General features: G+C 48.8%; 1 protein-coding gene across 2 annotated transcripts in view; it reads right to left on the bottom strand.

The window, feature by feature from the left end:
* The window catches only part of LOC115299980 (NADPH--cytochrome P450 reductase), a 58419-nt gene that overhangs the window by 27792 nt on the left and 10831 nt on the right, over positions 1–19796 (bottom strand). The window contains exons 1-2 of one of the 2 annotated variants that reach the window (XM_029949526.1): positions 1558–1715; positions 659–849 (exon numbers count right to left, since the gene is read on the bottom strand). In XM_029949526.1, coding sequence (XP_029805386.1) covers positions 659–849; positions 1558–1605 — 239 coding nt within the window. In that variant the 5' untranslated portion in view covers positions 1606–1715. Of the gene's footprint in view, positions 1–658; positions 850–1557; positions 1716–19796 lie in introns of those variants that run through there. The other variant, XM_029949527.1, reaches the window with a different exon arrangement.

The raw sequence follows: 19796 nt of genomic DNA, 5'->3' as shown, positions 1-19796 counted from the left end.
TGTGCAGCGTGGGTCTCGGGAAGAGGAGAAACACAGTTTTCCTCCCCTGCTGTCCCCCCACAGCTCTAACCCCGAGGCCGCTCTTCATTTGAAAAGGGAAATCGGCAAGCGTTTGGTAGTAGAGACGCAGCAGCACCAAACTGCAGCCCCGGCCGAGGCAGTAATGCATCAGGACTGGCACCGCCCGAGGCGGTCCTGAGCAAACAGCTCCGCTACGACCCATCTGTTCATAAAACTGTCGCAAGACGGAAAGATCACGGGCCTAGGTAAAGTATTAACTGGGTGCCGGCTGCACCTCTGCCATGTGCTGACGACCTCGGGCAGCACTTTTCGTGCCCCCCAGCCTCAGGTTATCTACCTGTGAAATGGCACCTTCTACTCTGGTCTCTGTGAGGTGCCAACGAGAGATTCGAACAAGCGAACGGACATAACAGAACCTCATAAACCCTAACACGCCATGGAAACACGAGGGGTTAAGGCAGCTCTGAGGCACAGGCCACTGATAAGGCGACAGCCCCGATTCAGCCCCAAATGCTGCAAGGCCGCCTGCACCTCTGTCGCCTGGCTCTCTCCTGCCCGAGGCCAGAGGACAGGGCATCGCTGGAACTGACGAACGGGCTCTGGATGGTGGAGAGGGACCCGGAGCACTGTCACTTACACTGGCTGAATTCTGGTGAACTCAGGGACTTCTTCTTTTTTCTTTCTGAAGAGGAACCAGTAGGTCAGGAGGCCCACGATGAGTGAAAACAGAATCATGTCCGTCATGCTGAAAAGAGACACTTCTTCAGCCACTGTCTCAGACACGGTGGCACTGGCGTCCACGTTGGAATCGCCCATGGTGACGGGAATCTGCAGGGAGAGAAAAGGTCGCATATGAGCAGGGAGAAGTGACATCTGCCTGAGGCCTGCAGGGACACACCCCCTGAAGCCTTCAGCCTGGGGTCCTGGGGCCCCAAGGGCTGCTACAAGAGGCAGGCACTGGGGCAGGAGTCGCTGGGGTACACAAGGCCACCAGCCCCGCCACGACACAGTTGCAGCCTTGGGTGGAAACTAAAATATTAAATGGCCCTGTAGAGTCCAAGGGCGTCCTACCGCTGGAGCTGGGACTGGGCCCCCTGCAAACAGAGAACAGAAGCCACAGTCTCCCAGTGACACCAAGCATCCTCTGCCCCACACGAGCTTGGAAGGGTCAGTTCCACATGCAAACAGGGGCCATTTCGAGGCAAACCTTTCCCCCAACTGTGTGACAGGCCTGGGTTGCCCCAAACCCTGCACATCCCAAAGGCCTCCAGGGCTGCCTGCTGGGAAATCACTTCTGAGCCCTGGGAATACACTGACTGATGAGCACGTCTGTGTACCTGACACTTTGGACCGTGCAGACGGTTTACTGAGATGCGGGGCCACGTGCAGACGGTTTACATTAACCGTGTCATTCAGAGTGAATGCCCGGGGCTCTGGATCACATAGTCTGGGATTGACATCTGGGGTGTGGGAGATGGGGTAGATAAGGTTAGCGACACGGTGCCCCATGCCTACTGGGCTGACTCCCATACCAACCCCGCACGTGAAGGCATCAGTGAGCTCCCCTCGTCGGCAACGCTGCATTCGTGTTGTGCTGCTGGGAGTGTGAAGCCCTGTCTGCGGACTCCAGCAGGCAAGGCCCACTGGACACTCGCGCCTGGCTTCTCCCGGACTCGGGCTTATGGAGCCTTTTCCTTTGCTGGTTCCATCGGTGCCCTAATATCCTTCTGCTGTAATAAAGTGGAATGGGGGCAGGGGGTAGAGAAATTTTCGAAGCTCTGCCAGTCCTGGCGAATCATGGAGCCGGGACAGTGTTCCCGGGGACTCCTAGCACACCAACCTCGTCCGCTCCCTTGAAAGATGCCACCCTGGTCCTTCCACCCCTGAAATCCAGCAGGGAGGCAGGTCCGAGTCAACAAAGGTCGACGTGGAGCACCTGAGGCCCCGGCAGGACACTTCTGCCACGGAACGAGGCTGGGCGCACCTCTGCAACCGCGCGTCACTCGATTTCACAACCGCCACTGTTACCTAGCGGCTGCTTTCACCACTACCATGCCATGGTGGGGAAAGCCTTCGTCACATCTGGGCAGCTCAGGCACATGGGACTGAGTCACATCTGCCTTCTGTTCACTGTCCCGGCCTCTGGGAAAAAACGCCGGGGCCGGGCCCGCAGCTGCCCTGGCATCTGAGGGCCCCAGGCCAGCCCCTGGCATCCCTCTGCCCTTCTGGGGCCTGTCGGGCAGGGGCCACTCAGAGCGGACCCTGGAGCTTGGCTCTCTGCTTTCTTGCTCATCTGAGGTGCTTTTCTAATGGCTGAGTTCCTGCGATAATCATGTTTGATATATTTTATATTTAAGGATGGGTTCACGCGCGTTGAGGATTTATTCAGTGTTCGCTCCACATGTCTTCCCGGCCACCCCCGCCAGTGTGGTCTGGCACGCCCATGAGCCTTCCGTCCGTCAAGCTCTCACAACCACAGAGGGAGAGGATCCGTCCCAAAGGGCCATGCCGTGCAGACCCCAGAGCCTGACTGACACAGGAAAGCCCCCCACCCCTCCGGTATCCCTCACAGAGCAACAGAAATCAGCTCCCTGTCCCACAGCCCTTCCTCCCTCCAACTCGGTCACCCTTACCAAGGGGAGACTCCTAGCCATGAGGCAAAACGACCAATGACCCTTTCCCGACACATACACGAGCCGCCCACTAAGAAAGCTCATTCTGCAGGGGCTCCTGCGGGGAGAGCCGGGTGCTTGGGGGCAGTAGTGGATTCACAGTCCCACCCTGGGTTCCGGCTGCCCGGGCCACTGCCACAGACCCTGAAGGGGCCTGCCCCACAGGCCAGAGGAAGCCTTTTAAAAACTAAGCCAGATCATGTCCCTCCCTAACCCAAACCCTCAAGTGGCTTCATGTCCTACTGAGCACAAAATCAAAACGCTGTCCGATAGGCCTCGTAGGGTCTGCCCCCTCCACCTTTCTTACCTCTCTCACCTCCCACCACCAGTCACCCTGGCCTCCCTGCTGCGCATCAAGCCTCCAGGTCCGCTCCTGCCTCAGGGCCTTTGCACACATTAATGCTGTTGCCTGGGCTGGGCTCCTCTAGTTATCTGTAGGGTTCTTGCCTCACTTCATTCAGGTCTCTGCTCAGATGTCACCATCTCAGAGAGACTCTGCCTCAGTATAGTTTCCGGTCATTCTCCCTCCCTGTACCCCCTCCCAGGACCGATCACTACCTAGCATTATATGTTTCTTCCACTGACTGCAGGGTCAGCCCACAAGAGCAGGACTTCGCTTTGTTCATAGCCTACAGATTACCGGGTGGCTTTATAATCTGCAAAGCACCACACAGACACACGCCATTGCCGCAGTTTGTGAGGCTACACTCTCTCCTTCACTCTGGCTCTGATCTCTGCATATACCCTCTCCTTCGGCATCTGGGCCACTCCGCTCAAGTTCAGGGGAAGGACTCCATACATTCCCACATTCCGTGAGAGGACCAGTCACCGCTCACTGGGATGCTGACTCCCGGCAGTGAGCCAGGGAGGGGCTCAGGCCCTGAGGCCCCACCAGGATGGGGGGTGGGGGGGACGACAAGGCCAGCACTCAGGGGTCTCAAAAGCACTGAGAATGTCCCCCAGAGCAGCTCTGACTGCCAAGGCTTAAAGCTTCAGACAAGAGCGGCAGAGAAGCAGTAGAAAGGACCTGGCGAGCCTGATCATTTTCTCCGAGGCCTCCTTTTACAGTGGGGAATGAAGGCTCCAAGGAGTGAAACCAAGAAAGGGGCCCCAGCTTCCCAGGGGAGGGCTGTGTTCAGGGCCCATCTAGGCAGGATGACCCTTCAGACACGAGGCTTTTCCCTGCTCTGCTGTGAGCTCCTGAATGAAGAACAGTATTGGAAGTACCTCTCTCTGTACCTGGCACATGGTGGGAAGGAAGGACTGGCAGACTGGCAAGAAGCAGCCACGCTGAGGGGAGCACCCTTTATGCTTCCATCCGAGGATGGGAGCACTGTGCCCGGGGCCGAAGCCATGAGAGCTGCTAAACCATCATTTTCACACCGAGTCACTGTTTTCACACTGATGCACACACACGAGACAGACACCCCCCCCATATCCCTAGCCTAAGTCTCTGCATCCTGCCCCAGTGCCTTTACCCGTACCCGAGACGTTGCTTCAGACCTGAGGTCTGACAATCTCAGTTTGACTGTCACTCACAAGCACTCTGCCAGGGTCACACATTCCTGGCACGGTGCCTGGCACACAATGTAATGCAGAAATGCAGAATAACTATGCCTGGAACGAATGGAAGGCGTCAATGATATACAATGACACGTGGAATATAAAATTTGCATGAACCAATAACACATAATGAGCAGATTAAAATGACATCTGGGGCCGGCGGAGTGCCCAGGCGGTAACCGGCTGGGACGGAGGTTCCCAAACTTTCTCAGCTCATGGACCCCTAGTAGCTCAGTACAATTTCTGTGGTCTCCCCAAGCCCAAAGCCCAAACAGCTTTGTTTATGAAGTAGTCAGGTCCAAACAGCCACTGAAAACCCAGCTTGGGAAAGACCCAAGTCCTCCAAAGGAAGGCAGCGTGATCTAATGTTAAAGACTGTCCAGCGACCCAAGCTGGTATACTTCACGCTGAGTTTGGCAGATGTGACTTGCGCCTTGCTGGGAAATTCAGTGCCTCTGGCGGTTGGCCGTGAGCCACCTCCACGTGGTTTGGTATAAAAAAAAGAAAAAAAAACCCACTCTCCTCTGATGACTGCAAGATTGTGACAAGAAAATCTTGGGCACCCTGCCTTACGTGAACGTCCCCCACTTCGAGGATGGCAGGATTACTGAGAGTCGGCCAGAGACACTCCAAGGAGAGTCCGGGAGCCCTGGGCACTCTTTCTGCTCTGGAACAGTCTCTAATCTGTAGGCCGTTTCTTCCCTCCACATTCAGTGAAAAGGAGGAACGCTGGAAAACGCAGAGCTCTGGGGGTCAAACGCAACACTTGTCCACAGAAGAAATAAAAAACAAAACCAGAAATGAAATGTACATGAGAAAACAGAGCAGGCTCTCAGCCACGGGGCTGTGGCTTTAATGTCCTCCTCTGGAAAACTAGGCACAGAAAAAAGGGCACATGAAAGGAGCAGCCCCACTGGGTCTTGCCAACCCTACAGAGAGCAGGTCAGAGCTGATCTTCTACTACAAATTAGGTCTGTAGAGAGAACTTCAGTTTTTATTATAAAAGACAATTACATACAGAAAAGGATGTACATAGATAGGCAGACAGATAAGAAACTATTCCTTCTGAATTTCAACAATTGATGCCGCAGGCCAAGGGCCGCCTGTCCTAGTACTTCTGAAAAAGGCAAACAAGGCAGAAGGGCCCTTTCTCCGCAGCATAAAATCCTCTTCTAGGAAGTCCTCGTGGCTTTGCATTTACTGTACACAATTTCTGGTCAGTAAACAGACGGATCAAGCAACCTGGCAGTGACACTGGGGTGAGCTGGTCTCCAAAAGCAACAAGGAGGGAAAAAGCCTGAGCAGTGATTTAGTTGGTCTCTAAGGCGTGCACATCACCCAGTGGCAGTCACTGGCACCTCATGGCATTCCCCCTCAGCTGCAGTAGGAATCACATGTACTCAAGTTCACAAATCTCTGCCAAGGAGCAGTGGCTTCAAGATGAGGGAAAACTGGGGCTCCCAGGCGGCTCAGTTGGTTAAACGTCAGGCTTTGGCTCAGGTCATGATCTCACAACTTCATGAGTTCTAGCCCTGTATCGGGTTTTGCACTGACAGTGTGGAGTCCACTTAGGATTCTCTCCCCTCTTTCTGCCTCTCCCCCACTTGTGCTCTCTCTCTTTCTCTCAAATAAATAAATTCTAAAAAAAAACAGTGAGGAAAAACCCTCAAGGGAGCTAAGCCTGCTCTTGCCTAATAGCAATGTATTTTGCTCCCTGCTGATTGGATAATCCTACTAACTACTCCATCTTCAACTCCTCGGCCTCACCATTCTACCATCCATGGAGTTTTCAGTTTTCACTATGGTATTTTTCAGTTCTAAGATGATTGTCTGGCTCTCCTTTATATCTTGTAGGATTCCAACATTGATGTCACCTTGATCACTGTTGATTGGTTTTTTTTCTCATTCAGGTTGAAATTTTCCTAGTTTTCAGTATGGGGAGTGATTTGTGATTGTGTCCTAGACATTCTGGGAAAAACGTTGTTATACTTCTGAGTCTTAAATACATGCTCTGTTTTATCAGGTCTTCTCTGCCACCATGCGAGTTGGGGGATGGAAGGCGCCAACTCATTGTTGTCATTCATAGACATGTCCCAGTAGGTATGACACCAGGGGGGACAAATTGAGTTCCGGTGAAAGAGAAAGCAAGATCATCCGAGACAGTCAAAGAAGGGACACCTAGGGACTAACGTGGCGAAAAAATGACCCAGGTCCAGCAGCCAGATAAGGGAGGTAAGAGGATTTAGGCAGAGGAAGTGCGTACCAAGGCTCAAACCATGAAGAGCAGTAGCTACAGAATCTGGCATGACTCAAGGGTGCTACGACGGGATGTGTTTGCAGGTGTGGGTGCGCGAGCAGTAAGAGACAAGCCTTTTGAAACAGGCCGAGGCCAGGGTGCACCTCTGTATGTGTCTGGGATCTTTGGGCCCTGGGCAGCCAGGGTGTGGCATGATTTCAACTATACTATTGGTGGGAAACTGGACAACGGTGCCTCCACCCACCATGTCAGTACAATCACGAAGCTTTGACCAAGGCATCCTAATCTGGACTGTGCTCAGGCCAACATTCCGCAGCACACCCCCAATGTCCCCAGCTGATGACTTTTCCCCCACAAAAGGTGGGTGTGGTCTGGAGACACATGACTGGCCCTGTGTCTGATGCAATGATGTAAAAGAGGAAGGAAGCCAGGAAAACTGGATGTGTCAGAGCATGACTTAGCAAGGAGGAAAGGAGAGAGCTAGCATCACTCAGCACAAATTGAGCTGACAAAGCCTCGAGGAGCAGACCACCAGGCTGCAGCGGGCATGGAGGACCACGTGGGCTTGCTCCTACCACCCCCGCCGGGGCCACGGCCACCTGGCCTGAACTCCAAGTGGGGTGAACCCACAGCTCCCCGATACCCTTGGCAAATGAATGCAGGGCACTTGGTGGGTGTACTTAGGAACACTATTACAAGTTAGCATAGGACCATTGATGGGCACAACATGCTTCACGGGAGTTCTGTGAGATCACAGAAAATATATGTATTTGTCTCTGCCTCCAGTTCCCGGGACAGAGCTCCTAAAACCCTTGTCATTTCCTAAGAGCACAAAGAGCATCTCTAGTTCTAATGAGACTCTCTCGGTGGGCTCCTGGATGGAAGATGGTCACCAGAAAGACCAAGACATGATTGGGAGCTTGGAACTTTCTGCCCCGCCTGTCTCCTTCTTTAGAGAGGGAGTTCGTGACTGAGGATGTCTCCTGAGGAAGGCTCCACAAAGACCCCAAAAGTACAGGGTTCAGAGGCCGTCCACATACCAGCATGGTGATGCACCCCGACTCCTGCACTTGGGGCCCCTCCCAGGCCCCGCCCTGTGTATCTCTTCACCCGGTTGTTCACCTGTATCCTTTATCGTGTCCTTTAATAAATGTGCTTCCCTGGGTTGTGTGAGCTGCTCTAGCAAGTAAACTGAACTTGAGGAGAGCGTTGTAGGAAACCCCCATTTACTGCTGATTAGTGAGATGCACAGGGGACAACATAAATTTGCGACTGGCATCTGAGGTTGGGGGAGCAGTCCTATGGGACTGAGCCCTTCACGTGCAGGATCTGACATCAGCTCCAGGTAGAGTCAGAGTAGAGTGAAACTGTAAGGGTACCGAGTTCATGTCACAGAACTGCTTGTTGTGGGGGACTCCGCCCATCCCCACATCTAGAGTCAGACGAGCTGTGAGTGTGGCAGTAATGTCACAGTAAATGAGACACAGGAGGAAGGCCTGGGCTTTTCTAATGTAAAGTCATACCAGTTCATCCTGCTGCCTAACCCTTTGCCTCAATTCTGAATACAAATGAGGAAAAGAGAAACACAAGAAGCTGGAGGACCTGCCCAACTCAAGTTCTGGGCAGACCAGTTCTGAAGTCGGCTCTGCCTCTAGAGCATCAGCAGGAATAAGGAGTGACCTGGCTGATGAGAAGCCCCAAGGACAATCCGAACCCTCCCCACGCAGGGCAGGTTATGGTTTGCAGGGCACATCCAGGCGGCAAGCCCCGGCGTACGAGGGTGCTCTCCTCCGCGTACAGAAGTGGGAATGGGGGCACCTGGGTGGCTCAGTTGGTTTAGCGTCCGACTCTCGATTTTGGCTCAGGTTATGATCCCACGGTCGTGAGATCAAGCCATGTCAGCTCTACGATGAGCGTGGAGTCTGCTTGGGATATTCTCTTGCTCTCCCTCCCTCTCCCTCCCTCTCCCCCTCCCTCTCCACTGCACATCCTGGCTCTCAAGCTCTTTCTCTTTCTCTATTAAAAAAAAAAAATATATATATATATATATAAATATATATATATATATAGGGGGTACCTGGTGGCTCAGTCAGTTAAGCATCTGACTCTTGGTTTTGGCTCAGGTCATGATCCCAGGGTTGTGAGATCGAGCCCGGCATCAGCTCCATGCTGAGTGTGGAGCCTGCCTGAGATTCTCTTTCTGCCCCTTTCCGGCTTGCACGCGTGTGCGCACACCCTCCCTCCCGCCCTAAAATAAAAATAAAAAAACAACAAGGGGCACCTGGGTGGCTCAGTTGGTTAAGCATCCGACTCTTGGGTTCAGCTCAGGCCATGATCTCACCCCCACGTTGGGCTCTGTGCTGACAGTGTAGAACCTGCTGGGGATTTTCTCTCTCCCTCTCTCTCTACCCCTCTCCCGTGCATGCACAGGCATGACCCTATCTCAAATAAACTTTTACAAAGTTTAAAACATTTTTAAATTAAAAAAAAAAAAAGAAATGGAGATGCGATTGGCCAGCACCAGGAGGGTCTTCCCAAACATCGAGGGCTCATTAAGAGAGTTACAGAAGAAGGGCTCTGCACTTAGCATCGGACAAACTGGAACATAATCAGAAAGAGTTCTCAGGATGGAGTAGTCTCCTGGGGCACCTGGGTGGCCCAACTCTTGATTTTGGCTCAGGTCGTGATTTCAGGGTTTGTGAGTTCGAGCCCCGCATCAGGCTCTGTGCTGACAGTGCAGAGCCTGCTTGGGATTCTCTCTCTGCCCCTCCCCTGCTTGCTTTCTCTCTCCCTCTCTCTCTCAAAACAAATAAACGTTAAAAATAATTAGGAAGAAAAAAAAAGAGTCCGAGGATTGAGTGGTCTTCAAAACATGCCACATGAGAAACAGCATAGGAAGGTTTACTGTAAAGAAAAGAAGATTCAGAGGCAGCGGGCCCCTCCGCTCCTTGGGTAGTCAGAGAACAGAGGAGGCAAAGGCCTCTTAGGGCAGGAGTGAGCCCTGGTAACAGAGGACAGAGATTTACATGCTGTTCAACTAGAACTTTCTAACAAAGGGGTCTGAAGGGAGAATGAGCAGCTGTGAGTCAGGGCCCCCATCCCAGGAGATGTGTCAACAGAAGGCTGGGTTACTCAATGACAGAGAGAGGGCCTGCCACCCCCGGAGCCTGAGACATAGACCAACCAAGTGTATGTTCATTAAACTGGACTGGCTAAGGTTGGTGACAATGCCAGCGGGGCAAACTCCAAGTCTCTGACCTGAATTAAGACTTAAATATTGGTTCCAGGGTCTCTTTCACTGAACCCTTTGAAATACACACACACACACACACACACACAGAGTTCTAGTTCACGGTCAAGAAGAGCCATGGAAAGCAAAGGCAGACGATGACAGAGTGATAGGGGATCCCACAGTATAGCCTACGGACTCAGAAAAGAGGAAGAAAAACAGGGAGGCTGAGAACAGAACTCTGAAAAAGGAAGGGGGATGTACTGACTCTCTGGATTAGGAAGCCAGTCCCAAGAACAGCATGTGTTTCACACAGTGGAGCTTTCAGCCCTTAATGAGGAGCCCCTTTGGGGTAAATGAGGCTTCTGGCTCTCCAGGGACACCTTCATCATGTCTACACTGTGTCTTTACCCACCCACCTCGGTCTGTGCACTCAGGATGCTGTTCCCTGCTGGTCTTGTCCTGACTCCTGTGCTTCGAGGGGGAAGACTGCAAATCTGTAAAGTGTGGCAGAGAGGAAAGGGAGTCCCCGACTCCAAAACGTCAGGGCCACAACCACCATGTGTCCAGAAATTCCAGCCTCTGCCTCGGCAGTCTCCAGCCACAGGGAGCCTCACTACCTCCCGTCCTAGCCTCCCCCTGCTCAAATGCTATATATTAAAGGGGAAAAGGCCAAAAGCTGACCAGACACAGAGCTGTTTTCTTTCTAGACTTTTCCTTCATTTCCTCCACATATAAATACATCATATATTCATATACATTCATACCAAAAGCAGATAAAATGTAGAGTTGAGCTTTGAACAACATGGGTGAGGGGCACTGACTCCCCACATAGTCAAAAATCCACGTATAACTTTTGGGTGGCTCAGTCAGTTGGGCATCCGACTTTGGCTCAGTTCATGATCTCATGTTCATGAGTTCAAGCCCCATGTTGGGCTCTGTGCTGACAGCTCAGAGCCTGAGCCTACTTTGGATTCTGTGTCTCCCTCTCTCTCTGCCCCTCCCCCAGTCATAGTCTATGTGTGTGTGTCTTTCTCAAAAATAAACATTAAAAAATAAAAATAAAAATGGTAATGGCTCCAATACTGGGACAAAATGACACTGCCCGCCTCTTTTCATGGTGCTCTAAAGGACACAGAGTCATTTCTGTGATATTCTGCCAAATATACACAATCTGGATTTTATCATTGTCTAATCCACCCTGAGGGACATACTACAAAAGTATGGCCTTTTTGGAAAATGTCAAGGGCAAATATTATAAAGAAATAATGAACTTCTTCAGGGCATGGAAGAGTGATTATAGTCAAATACAATCTTGGGCCAGGAAAAGAAAAAGAAACTAGTTTATTTTGCCATAAGAGATGTGAATGGCAAAATATGAATAAACTCCACATTTAGAAAAATAGTGTATCAATGTGCGTTTCAGGATGGGGATTACGATACTTTGATTATGTAAAAAAATGTCCTTGAATTTTAGAAAATAAACACTAAAGTACTTAGGGATACATGAACACCCTATCTGTAACTTATTCTCAAGTAGATTAGAAGGGGGAAATATATATATATATATATATATATGTATATATATATATATATATATACACACATATATATATGTGGAGAGAAAGAATGATAAAGCAAATATGGTAAAATATTAATAGTTGGGGAAACTAAGTAAAAAGTATTCAAGAATTTACTATTTTTGCAACTTTCCTATAAATGAAACTATTTCAAAATAAAACAAATTAAAAAATATATATGATCACTGGGGCATCTGGGTGGCTCAGTCAGTTGAGCATTTTTTTACATAACCAAAGTATCGTACTTTGGCTCAAATCATGATCTCGTGGCTCAGGAGTTCGAGCCCCGTGTCAGGCTCTATGCTGACAGCTCACAGCCTGCAGCCTGCTTCAGATTCTGTATCTCCCTCTCTCTCTCTGCCTCTCCCCTGCTAGTGCTTTCTCTCTGTTTCTCAAAAATAAATAAACATTAAAAAATATATACATATGATCATTGAAAATATGCTAAATTTAAACACATGAAGTTAAAAAATACAACCCACACACGTACTAGTTGCTCTTGTTCCAACAGTCTGTTAAGATTTTATTCTTAAGTAATTTCTACACCCCACATGTGGCTCGAACTTAAAACCCTGAGATCCAGAGTTGCACGCTCCACTGACTGAGCCAACCGGGCACCCCTGGTCCACCAATTTTTTTAGGTGTATATTGTAAGTTCGTTTTTAACAATATTAGTTTTATACCACATATAATTTGGTCCTGCTTATTTTCATGTATTAATGTAACATGGGGCTCAAACTCACAACCCCAAGATCAAGAGTCACATGCTCTGCTGACTGAGCCAGTCAGGTGGGCCAAAAGGAATAAACACATTTAAGGTAAGTCAGGAGACTTACTGTCAAATTATTTTCCAAAGAGTAATTTATTTTCAACATTTCTCTTCAGCTTTCCTTCTACAGGACACCCTGCTGACCTGGACAACTTTATAAAGCATCATGCTCACAGAAGCCTGGGAGGAAAAGAAGTAAAAACCAAACCCTAAATCCAAGAATCAGTAACCACTCCAGGGAGGCCATGACACCTGTGTCCCAGAAGGGCGAGCAGAGAGAAGAGACCAGAAATATAGATGTCAGACCAGACGGGCCTTCCCAACGATGGAAATCATTCCCAGGAGTTAAGATGCCCTGTGGTATAGAGTGGGAAAGGTGCGTGCGAGGAGGTGCTGGCCCAGGGTCACGGCCACACAGTGACCCAAGCTTGGGGACATACAAGTGCCATCACTTAGTCCTCCACTTGCTGGGAGGTATGCATTACCTGCTGCTCCTTGGTCCCTGGGGCCCTCCCTGGTGGGACACTGTCAAGGCAGGGCAGTGGGAGACATGGGAAGGAAGAACCTGGGTCCTGAGGAAGCACAGTTCAGTCATCATTTACACCACCTGTGTCTGGAAACACTCCACTCACATCAAACAGCGGCTCTCCCACATCCATGTCCTGACATCACACTCACACACGAATCTCAAAATCTCTTTGCGCCTCAGTTTCCTCCTTTATAAAATGGGGCTGCTGTTGGTGGAATCATTCAAGACAATGATGTGTGCAGGGTAAATAATGAAGAAAAGAACCACTGTTGTTCAGTTCTATGCCTCAAACTATGAGAATTAAATTGTAGATAAATGATGGAATACTTCAGCTCTACCCCCTGGAAGCCAGTCTGGGTGACTTCTAGAAGCTCCTGGATTTCCTTAAGAGTTTAGAGAAACAGGATCTGGAGAAACTCAAAGAGCTCTGGAGAAAGCCAACCTTTACTGAGGGGAAAGCAAGGTTTGGGTTCTGAGGTCTAGGACTCCCAGAATCTGTCAATTCTGGCTTTCCTCTATCAGAGGACTTGCCCAGAGATCTGCCTCCAGCTGAACTGGACCTGGAGGGACCAGCTCCCTTCCCTCAAACATGCCCACCCCCCCCTGCAGCCCAACAGGAGCAGGGTGAGTTCACTTGCATGGTCTTTCAACAGTCCTTGATCAGCTCACCTTGACTTCCAACAGGAAAACCTTAATTATGTCTAAGCCTAGCAACTTCATAGCTGACACGGTACAAGTCCTTCTAGTTAAAGGGCCAGGGGGCAGGGAGTGGACAAAGGCTACTGTGAGGGGGACAGAACACAATGCCTGGCAAAGGGCAGGTACAGAGGAGAGCCCAGAAGGTCTAAGGACCCTCAAAAAGGTACAGTAACAGCTCTGCTAGCCTCACAGGTTAGGACTCTGAAATCCTGTCAAGCCTCGTGTCTACCATTAGTAGACAAGGCTAGCCTTTTGCAAACCTCAGTCTCTGGGAATTTCCACTAGCCGGAATGGAAAAGGATGGCACCTTTATCCAACTCCCCCTGAAGGGTGAAGGGCAGCCCGTACTTGTTCAGACCATTTCAGCAGGAAGACAGAAGAACACAAAACCCACCTTTTACTCCACAGCGATAGCACTACATCAAATTTTCAAGCGCCCCATTCCGGTGGCCCTAAGGAAAGGGAGTGACTCTGGAATTCCGAGCTTTCAGGCACAGTGAAGGAAATCAAGGTTGCTTTCCAAAAGCAGTATTTCAACCCAAATCATGACTTTTCCAGTTAGAAGTGGTTTCACAGAGAAGGGACCATAACCTCGAGGGGAGCAAACAGCCCCAGTTTTTTCTTTGATTTCTCTCTAGTCCACTGGATTATAAAACAGTATTAGTAGCAAAGCAGACAGAGGGTCATAGTGAAAAGGGTGGAGTTCAAAAAAATCACATTTGGGTTTTGGCTTTCCCATAATTGTAGCAAATAACTTCTCCTCGTTGAAGCTTAGCCAACGAGATAGGCTTTGGTGCAAATGATGCTTGTGAAAGCATTCTGTGAAGGGTCACAGAAATGCTGATGGTTGAGTACAATGGTCAGAGGTAAAACTGCCTTGAGGTGGAACACTCCACTCACACTAAACAGTGGCTCTTCCACATCCATCATGAGCTCAGCACCATGCCAGCTGTACAAGGGGAAACTAAGTCAGGGAATGTTCTCTGCCCTTCTGCTGAAAAGAGACCAGTGGCAGTGACTTCCTTGCCAAAATGAATGGGAAGGATGGACAGTGCCAGGTCACAGTCGGGTGAGGCTGGTGTGAGCCAACGTGGCTAGGGAGGGCTTCCTGACAGGAGGCACAAATGGCAGGTCACAAAGAGGTTGGGGGGAGACTGTTCACAAGGGCCTGAAGAGCAAGTAGAGGGTCGCAGCTTTAGAAAAAAAATAAAAGCCAGTTCAAAATTGCTTCTGCCACCAAATAGTTCCAGGAGGCCGGGCAAATCTCAACTCCCTCGGCCACTTTCCTATCTAAAATGGAGGATCATCACCATGGAGATGGAGTCACACAGGAGAAACTGCACAGGGCACATGGCAGATGCTCAAAGAACGCTGGGTCCTCCCCTTCCTATTCTTTGGGGCAGAGCAGAGTGAAAACCAGCAGTGTCCCCGAGCACCCATGTCTTGGTTTCTAAAGATCATTCTCCAATAAAAGAAACCAGGGCTCCTAGGGGCACCTGGGTGGCTCATCGGCTAAGCCTCCGACTTCGGCTCAGGTCAGATCTCACATTCGTGGGTTCGAGCCCCACGTCGGGCTCGGTGCTGACAGTTAGCTCAGAGCCTGGAGCCTGCTTCTGGTTCTGTGTCTCCTCTCTCTGCCCCTTCCCCTCTCAGGCTCTGTCTCTCTCTGTATCAAAAATAAATAAAACATTAAAAAAACATTTAAAAAAAAACAAAAAAAAAACAAAAAAAGAAACCAGGGCTCCTTAAAGAAAGAGCTGGAGCATGGAAATTGGAAGGCAAGCACGGAACACCTGAGTGCTGTAAATTAAGGAAAAGCTCAAGAAAACACAGGGCTATCGAAAGAACCAGGAGGCCTCCCAAAAGAGGTCCCAACAGCTAAAGCTAGAACCATTTAAGCACCCAGATAAATAATATCTTTGGATCAGGGAGGTGTAATTCATCTCCAAGGTTATTTTGCCTTATTATTGTGGCAAAGTACATGTAAAATTTGCTTCCTTAAAGAGTACAGTCCAGTGGAATTAAGTACATTCAAAATATTGTGCAACCGTCACCACCATCTAGTTATGGAAGTTCTTCCTCGCTCCACAGGAAACACCGTATCCAGGAAGCAACCAATCAATCCCACTGTCCAACCCCTGGCAACCTCTCATTTACTTTCTGTCTCTGTGAATTTGTTGCTTATTATGAACATTTCATTTCGTATAAATGGAACCATACACTCAGCAGTCGTTTGTGACTGGCTTCTTTCACTTGGCACAATGTGTTCAAGGTTCATCCGGGTTATAGGTGTCAGCCATTCATTCCTGGTGACGGCCGAGTAATATTCCACAGTACAGAATCACTACACTTTTCTTACACCTTCACTAGGTGATGGAATTTGGGTTGTTCTCACTTTTTGGCTAGCGTAAATAATGCTGCTACGTTCATGTCCAAGTACAGTCTGAGTTCCTGTTCTCAATTCTCCTGTGGTAGGAGTGTGAGTGGAATTGCTGGGTCACATGGTAACACTATGCTTAACGCACTAAGGAGCAGCCAAACTGTATCCACAGCGAACACACCACTTTACGTTCCCATCAGCAGCATACGAGGGGTCCAATTTCTCCACGTTCCCCAATATCAGTTACTGGCTGGTTTTGTTTTTGTTTTAAATAGTCATGCTATTTAAATGGTGTGAAATGGTAGCTCATGGCACTTTAGATTTGCATTTCCCTGACGACAAATGATGTTGAGCATCTTTTCCTGTGCTTGCAGTCATCTGTGTATCTTCTTTGGAAGACTATTCAGGTCCTTTGCTCATTTTTCGATTGGGTTGTTTTCTTGTTGTTGTTGAGTTATGGGTGTTCTTTATATACGGTAGATACATGACCTTTATGAGATATGGAATTTGCAAATACTTCTCCCCATCATGTGAGTTGTCTTTTCACTTTCTTGATAGTGCCCTCTAATGCACCAAAGTTTTTACTTTTTATGAAGTTCATGTCTTAGCTCTAGCTGCTGTAACAAACATCCTAGAAGAGGCAGTTAAACAAATTTATTTTTCACAGCTCTAGAGGCTGGGGAGTCCTGTTCCTGGTTTGCAGAGAGCTGCTTTCTTGCAGCCTCACAAGGCAGAAGGAGGAAACAAACCCTCCTGTCACTTCTTATAAGGGCACTAATCCCATTCTCTAAGGTTCCACCCTCATGGCCTGATTCCCTCCCCAGAGCCCCACCTACATCCACCACATTAGGGATTAGGATTTCAACATATGATGATTAGGGGCACCCAAACACTCAGTTCGTAACAGCCCAATTTATCTGCTTTTTCTTTTGTCGCTTACGATTCTGACATCCTAAGAAACCACTGCTAAGTCCAAGGTCATTAAGATTTACCTCTGTGGGGTGTCTGGGTGGCTCAGTCAGTTAAGCCTCTGACTTCGGCTCAGGTCATAATCTCTCGGTTCATGGTTTAAGCCCCATATCAGGCTCTGTGCTAACAGCTCAGAGCCTGGAGCCTGCTTCAGATTCTGTCTCTCTCTCTCTCTCTCTCTCTCTCTCTCTGCTCCTCTCCTGCTCATGCTCGCTTGCTCTCTCTCTCTCTCTCTCTCTCTCAAAAAGAAATAAATATTAAAAAAATTAGACAAAAAACATTTACCTCTATGTTTTTTCCTGGGTGTTTTACAGTTTTATCTTTAACGTGTGTGTAAACCTTTGATCCACCTTGAGTTGATTTTTGTACATGGTGCACAGTAAGGTAAGGGGTCCAGCTTCATTCTTTCTGCATGTGGATATCCAGGTGTCCCAGCACCACTTGTTGAAAAGACTTTCCCCCTATAGAATGGCTTTGGTACCCTTGTCAAAAATCAACTGACCACATACACATAAATTAAGTTCTAGATTTCAATTCTATTCCGTTGACCATAGGTCGATCCTTATAATGGCACCTCACTGCCTTAATGATTATAGCTTTGTAATGAGTTTTAAACTCAGGAAGTAGGATTCCTCCCATTCTGTTCTTCATTTTCAAAATGGTTTGGCTATTTGAAGTTCTCTGCAACTCCACAGGATTTTCAGGATCAGCTTCTCCTTTTCTGCATAAAAAGCTATTGGGATTTTGATAAAGCCCGCACTGAATCTGTGTGTTGACTTGGGGGTGATGCTATGTTACCGATATGAAGATCTGCACTCCATGAGCACAAAACGTCTTCCCACTAAGTTTTTATTTTCTTCCAGCAACATTCAGTGGTTTCCAGTGGAAAATTCTTCCACCTCCTTGTTTAAACTCATCCCTAAGTTTATTCTGTTTGATGCTATTGTAAATGTAGTTGTTTTCTCAATTTCCTCTTTGGATTGTTAACTGCTAGTGGACTACTGGGTTTTTAACAGTAAGTTAAATAAATATCCATGAGTCTATACTGATATAAATAATGGAATAAGCAAATAAGCAAATAAATAAATGGACACAGCTCTTCCTCACAGAATACCAACTAATAAATGTTGACGGGAAGAGGGAAGTAGAGACTCACCACTAGACAGATCCACAGTAAGAATTAATGCAGATAAGACCTACCACCAGATGTGCTAAAATTATTGGGCAAAGGTCCCAGGAAAAGCAGGATTTGCATTGTATTGAAGTCACCACTTCCCATATACTTATTACTTTTTTTTTTTAATGCTTATTTATCATCGAGAGACAGAGCATGCTGATGGGAGGGGCAGAGAGAGGGGGAGACACAGAATCCGAAGCAGGTCTAGGCTCTATCAGCACAGAGCCCGACGCGGGGCTCGAACCCACAAATCATGAGATCATGACCTGAGCTGAAGTCAGATGCTCAACCAACTGAGTCACCCAGCCCACCCCCCACCTCCAGATACTTATTAACTACAAAGGGTAAAATAGTAACTTTACGGAGGAGAAACCTTCCCTGTGGACACCAACCCAACCAGGAGATCAAGGCCCAGGTCACTGGTAACGAACCCCTTGAGACAAGGTACTCAGAAGACACCATCTTTGTGGTGTTCTTGCCACAGATGCATAACCTCCCTCCAAGCATTGAGAAAACATCGGTCAAACCTAAAGCGGGGTGTGTTCTAGAAGATAATGGACCAGTATTCTCCGAAAATAGCAAGGTTAGGACAGGTGAAGAGACTGTCCCAGATGGGAAGAGGTGACAGAGACATGACATCTAAGTGCCAGGCAGAATGTGGGACAGGACCCTAGAACAGGGGGAGCACTTTGGTGGAAAAACAACGGATGGGTTTCAAATAAGGGATGTCGTTTAGTCTGGGGGGTTGGAAAATCAGCGTCAAGCGCTGGCCCCGCTGGCTGACTCCTTGTGAAAATCAGGTTTTAGTCACAGCCATGCTCTTCACGCACGGATGACCGGCGCTGGCTTGCTGAAACACCAGAGGTGGGGAAGTCGTGACGGAGATCACATAACCCACAAAGCCTCAAGTGTTTCCTCAAGTACAGGAAAGGTTTGCCAGCCTTCTGTTAATGGTTAATGATACTGAACACGATGTTAATTTCTTATTCTCAGTAACTGTATTATAATTTCATAAGATGCTGGCGTCAGGAGAAGCTGGGTGAGAAATAAAAGGAAACTTGTTTTGTACCATTTTTGCAACTTTCCGGTGAGTCCAAAATTGGTTAAAAATAAAAAGTTTAAAAAAAAAAATCCAGCGGCACTCTTATTCCAAGGCCTCGCCATCAGGTTCCCCAACGCCTTCCACACGACTTGCTGCCTCTTTTTGCCTTGCTGTGCTCCCTCCAAAGAACGTTCTTCCCTCTCTGTCTGCAGCTATCAAAACTGTGTCTTCAAGATGAACTCAAGCACCACCTTCCTCTGTAAAACCTGCCCTACTTCCTGGTCCTGCTCGTGACGGCATGAAGCCGCACCTGCCTTCTCCTACTTCCACACCTGCGTCTCCCACCTAATCACAAACAACTTAGGATCAAGAATTTTGGCTTATTTATCTCTGTACTCCTCCAGCGACTGCCGAACAAATATCTGATGACCTGGATTCCTCAGAAACCCCAAGAGACAAGGGTTGATGCCCTTGGGTCTCAAAAAACAAGTCATCAGAACTGCAGGAGAGAGAAAGGCCCACGGAGTCCTACTGAGCGCCGTGCTGGGTACTTCATACGAACTCTTTCCTTGAATTCTTACGACACATCTTTCACCCATTTTACAGACACTGATTCAAAGACCTAAGGGGCGAGCAGATTACTGGCGGTCCCTCAGCCAAGCAATCCAGAGGGACAGTGAAGGGCCTGAGACCTTCTCTGTCCCTGCTGGTTACAACCCTCGCTGTGCTCCCCAGACAGAACAGACAAGAACCACGTTCTCCTCGAGATGAGGAAAACAAAATCCTTTGGCGCCATGCTGTCACTCGGGGTACCGGGACCACGGGATGATCCTGAGGCTGACGGGCTCATGCTCCCTCTGATGGATGCTGCCAGGAGAGCTGCTGAGTACTTGGCCACGGCAAGCCGCG

This window comes from Suricata suricatta, chromosome 8 (assembly GCF_006229205.1).
Source record: "Suricata suricatta isolate VVHF042 chromosome 8, meerkat_22Aug2017_6uvM2_HiC, whole genome shotgun sequence".
Lineage (NCBI taxonomy): Eukaryota > Metazoa > Chordata > Mammalia > Carnivora > Herpestidae > Suricata > Suricata suricatta.
Note: the sequence above shows the minus strand (reverse complement) of the source record. Positions and strands in the feature narration are given on the sequence as shown.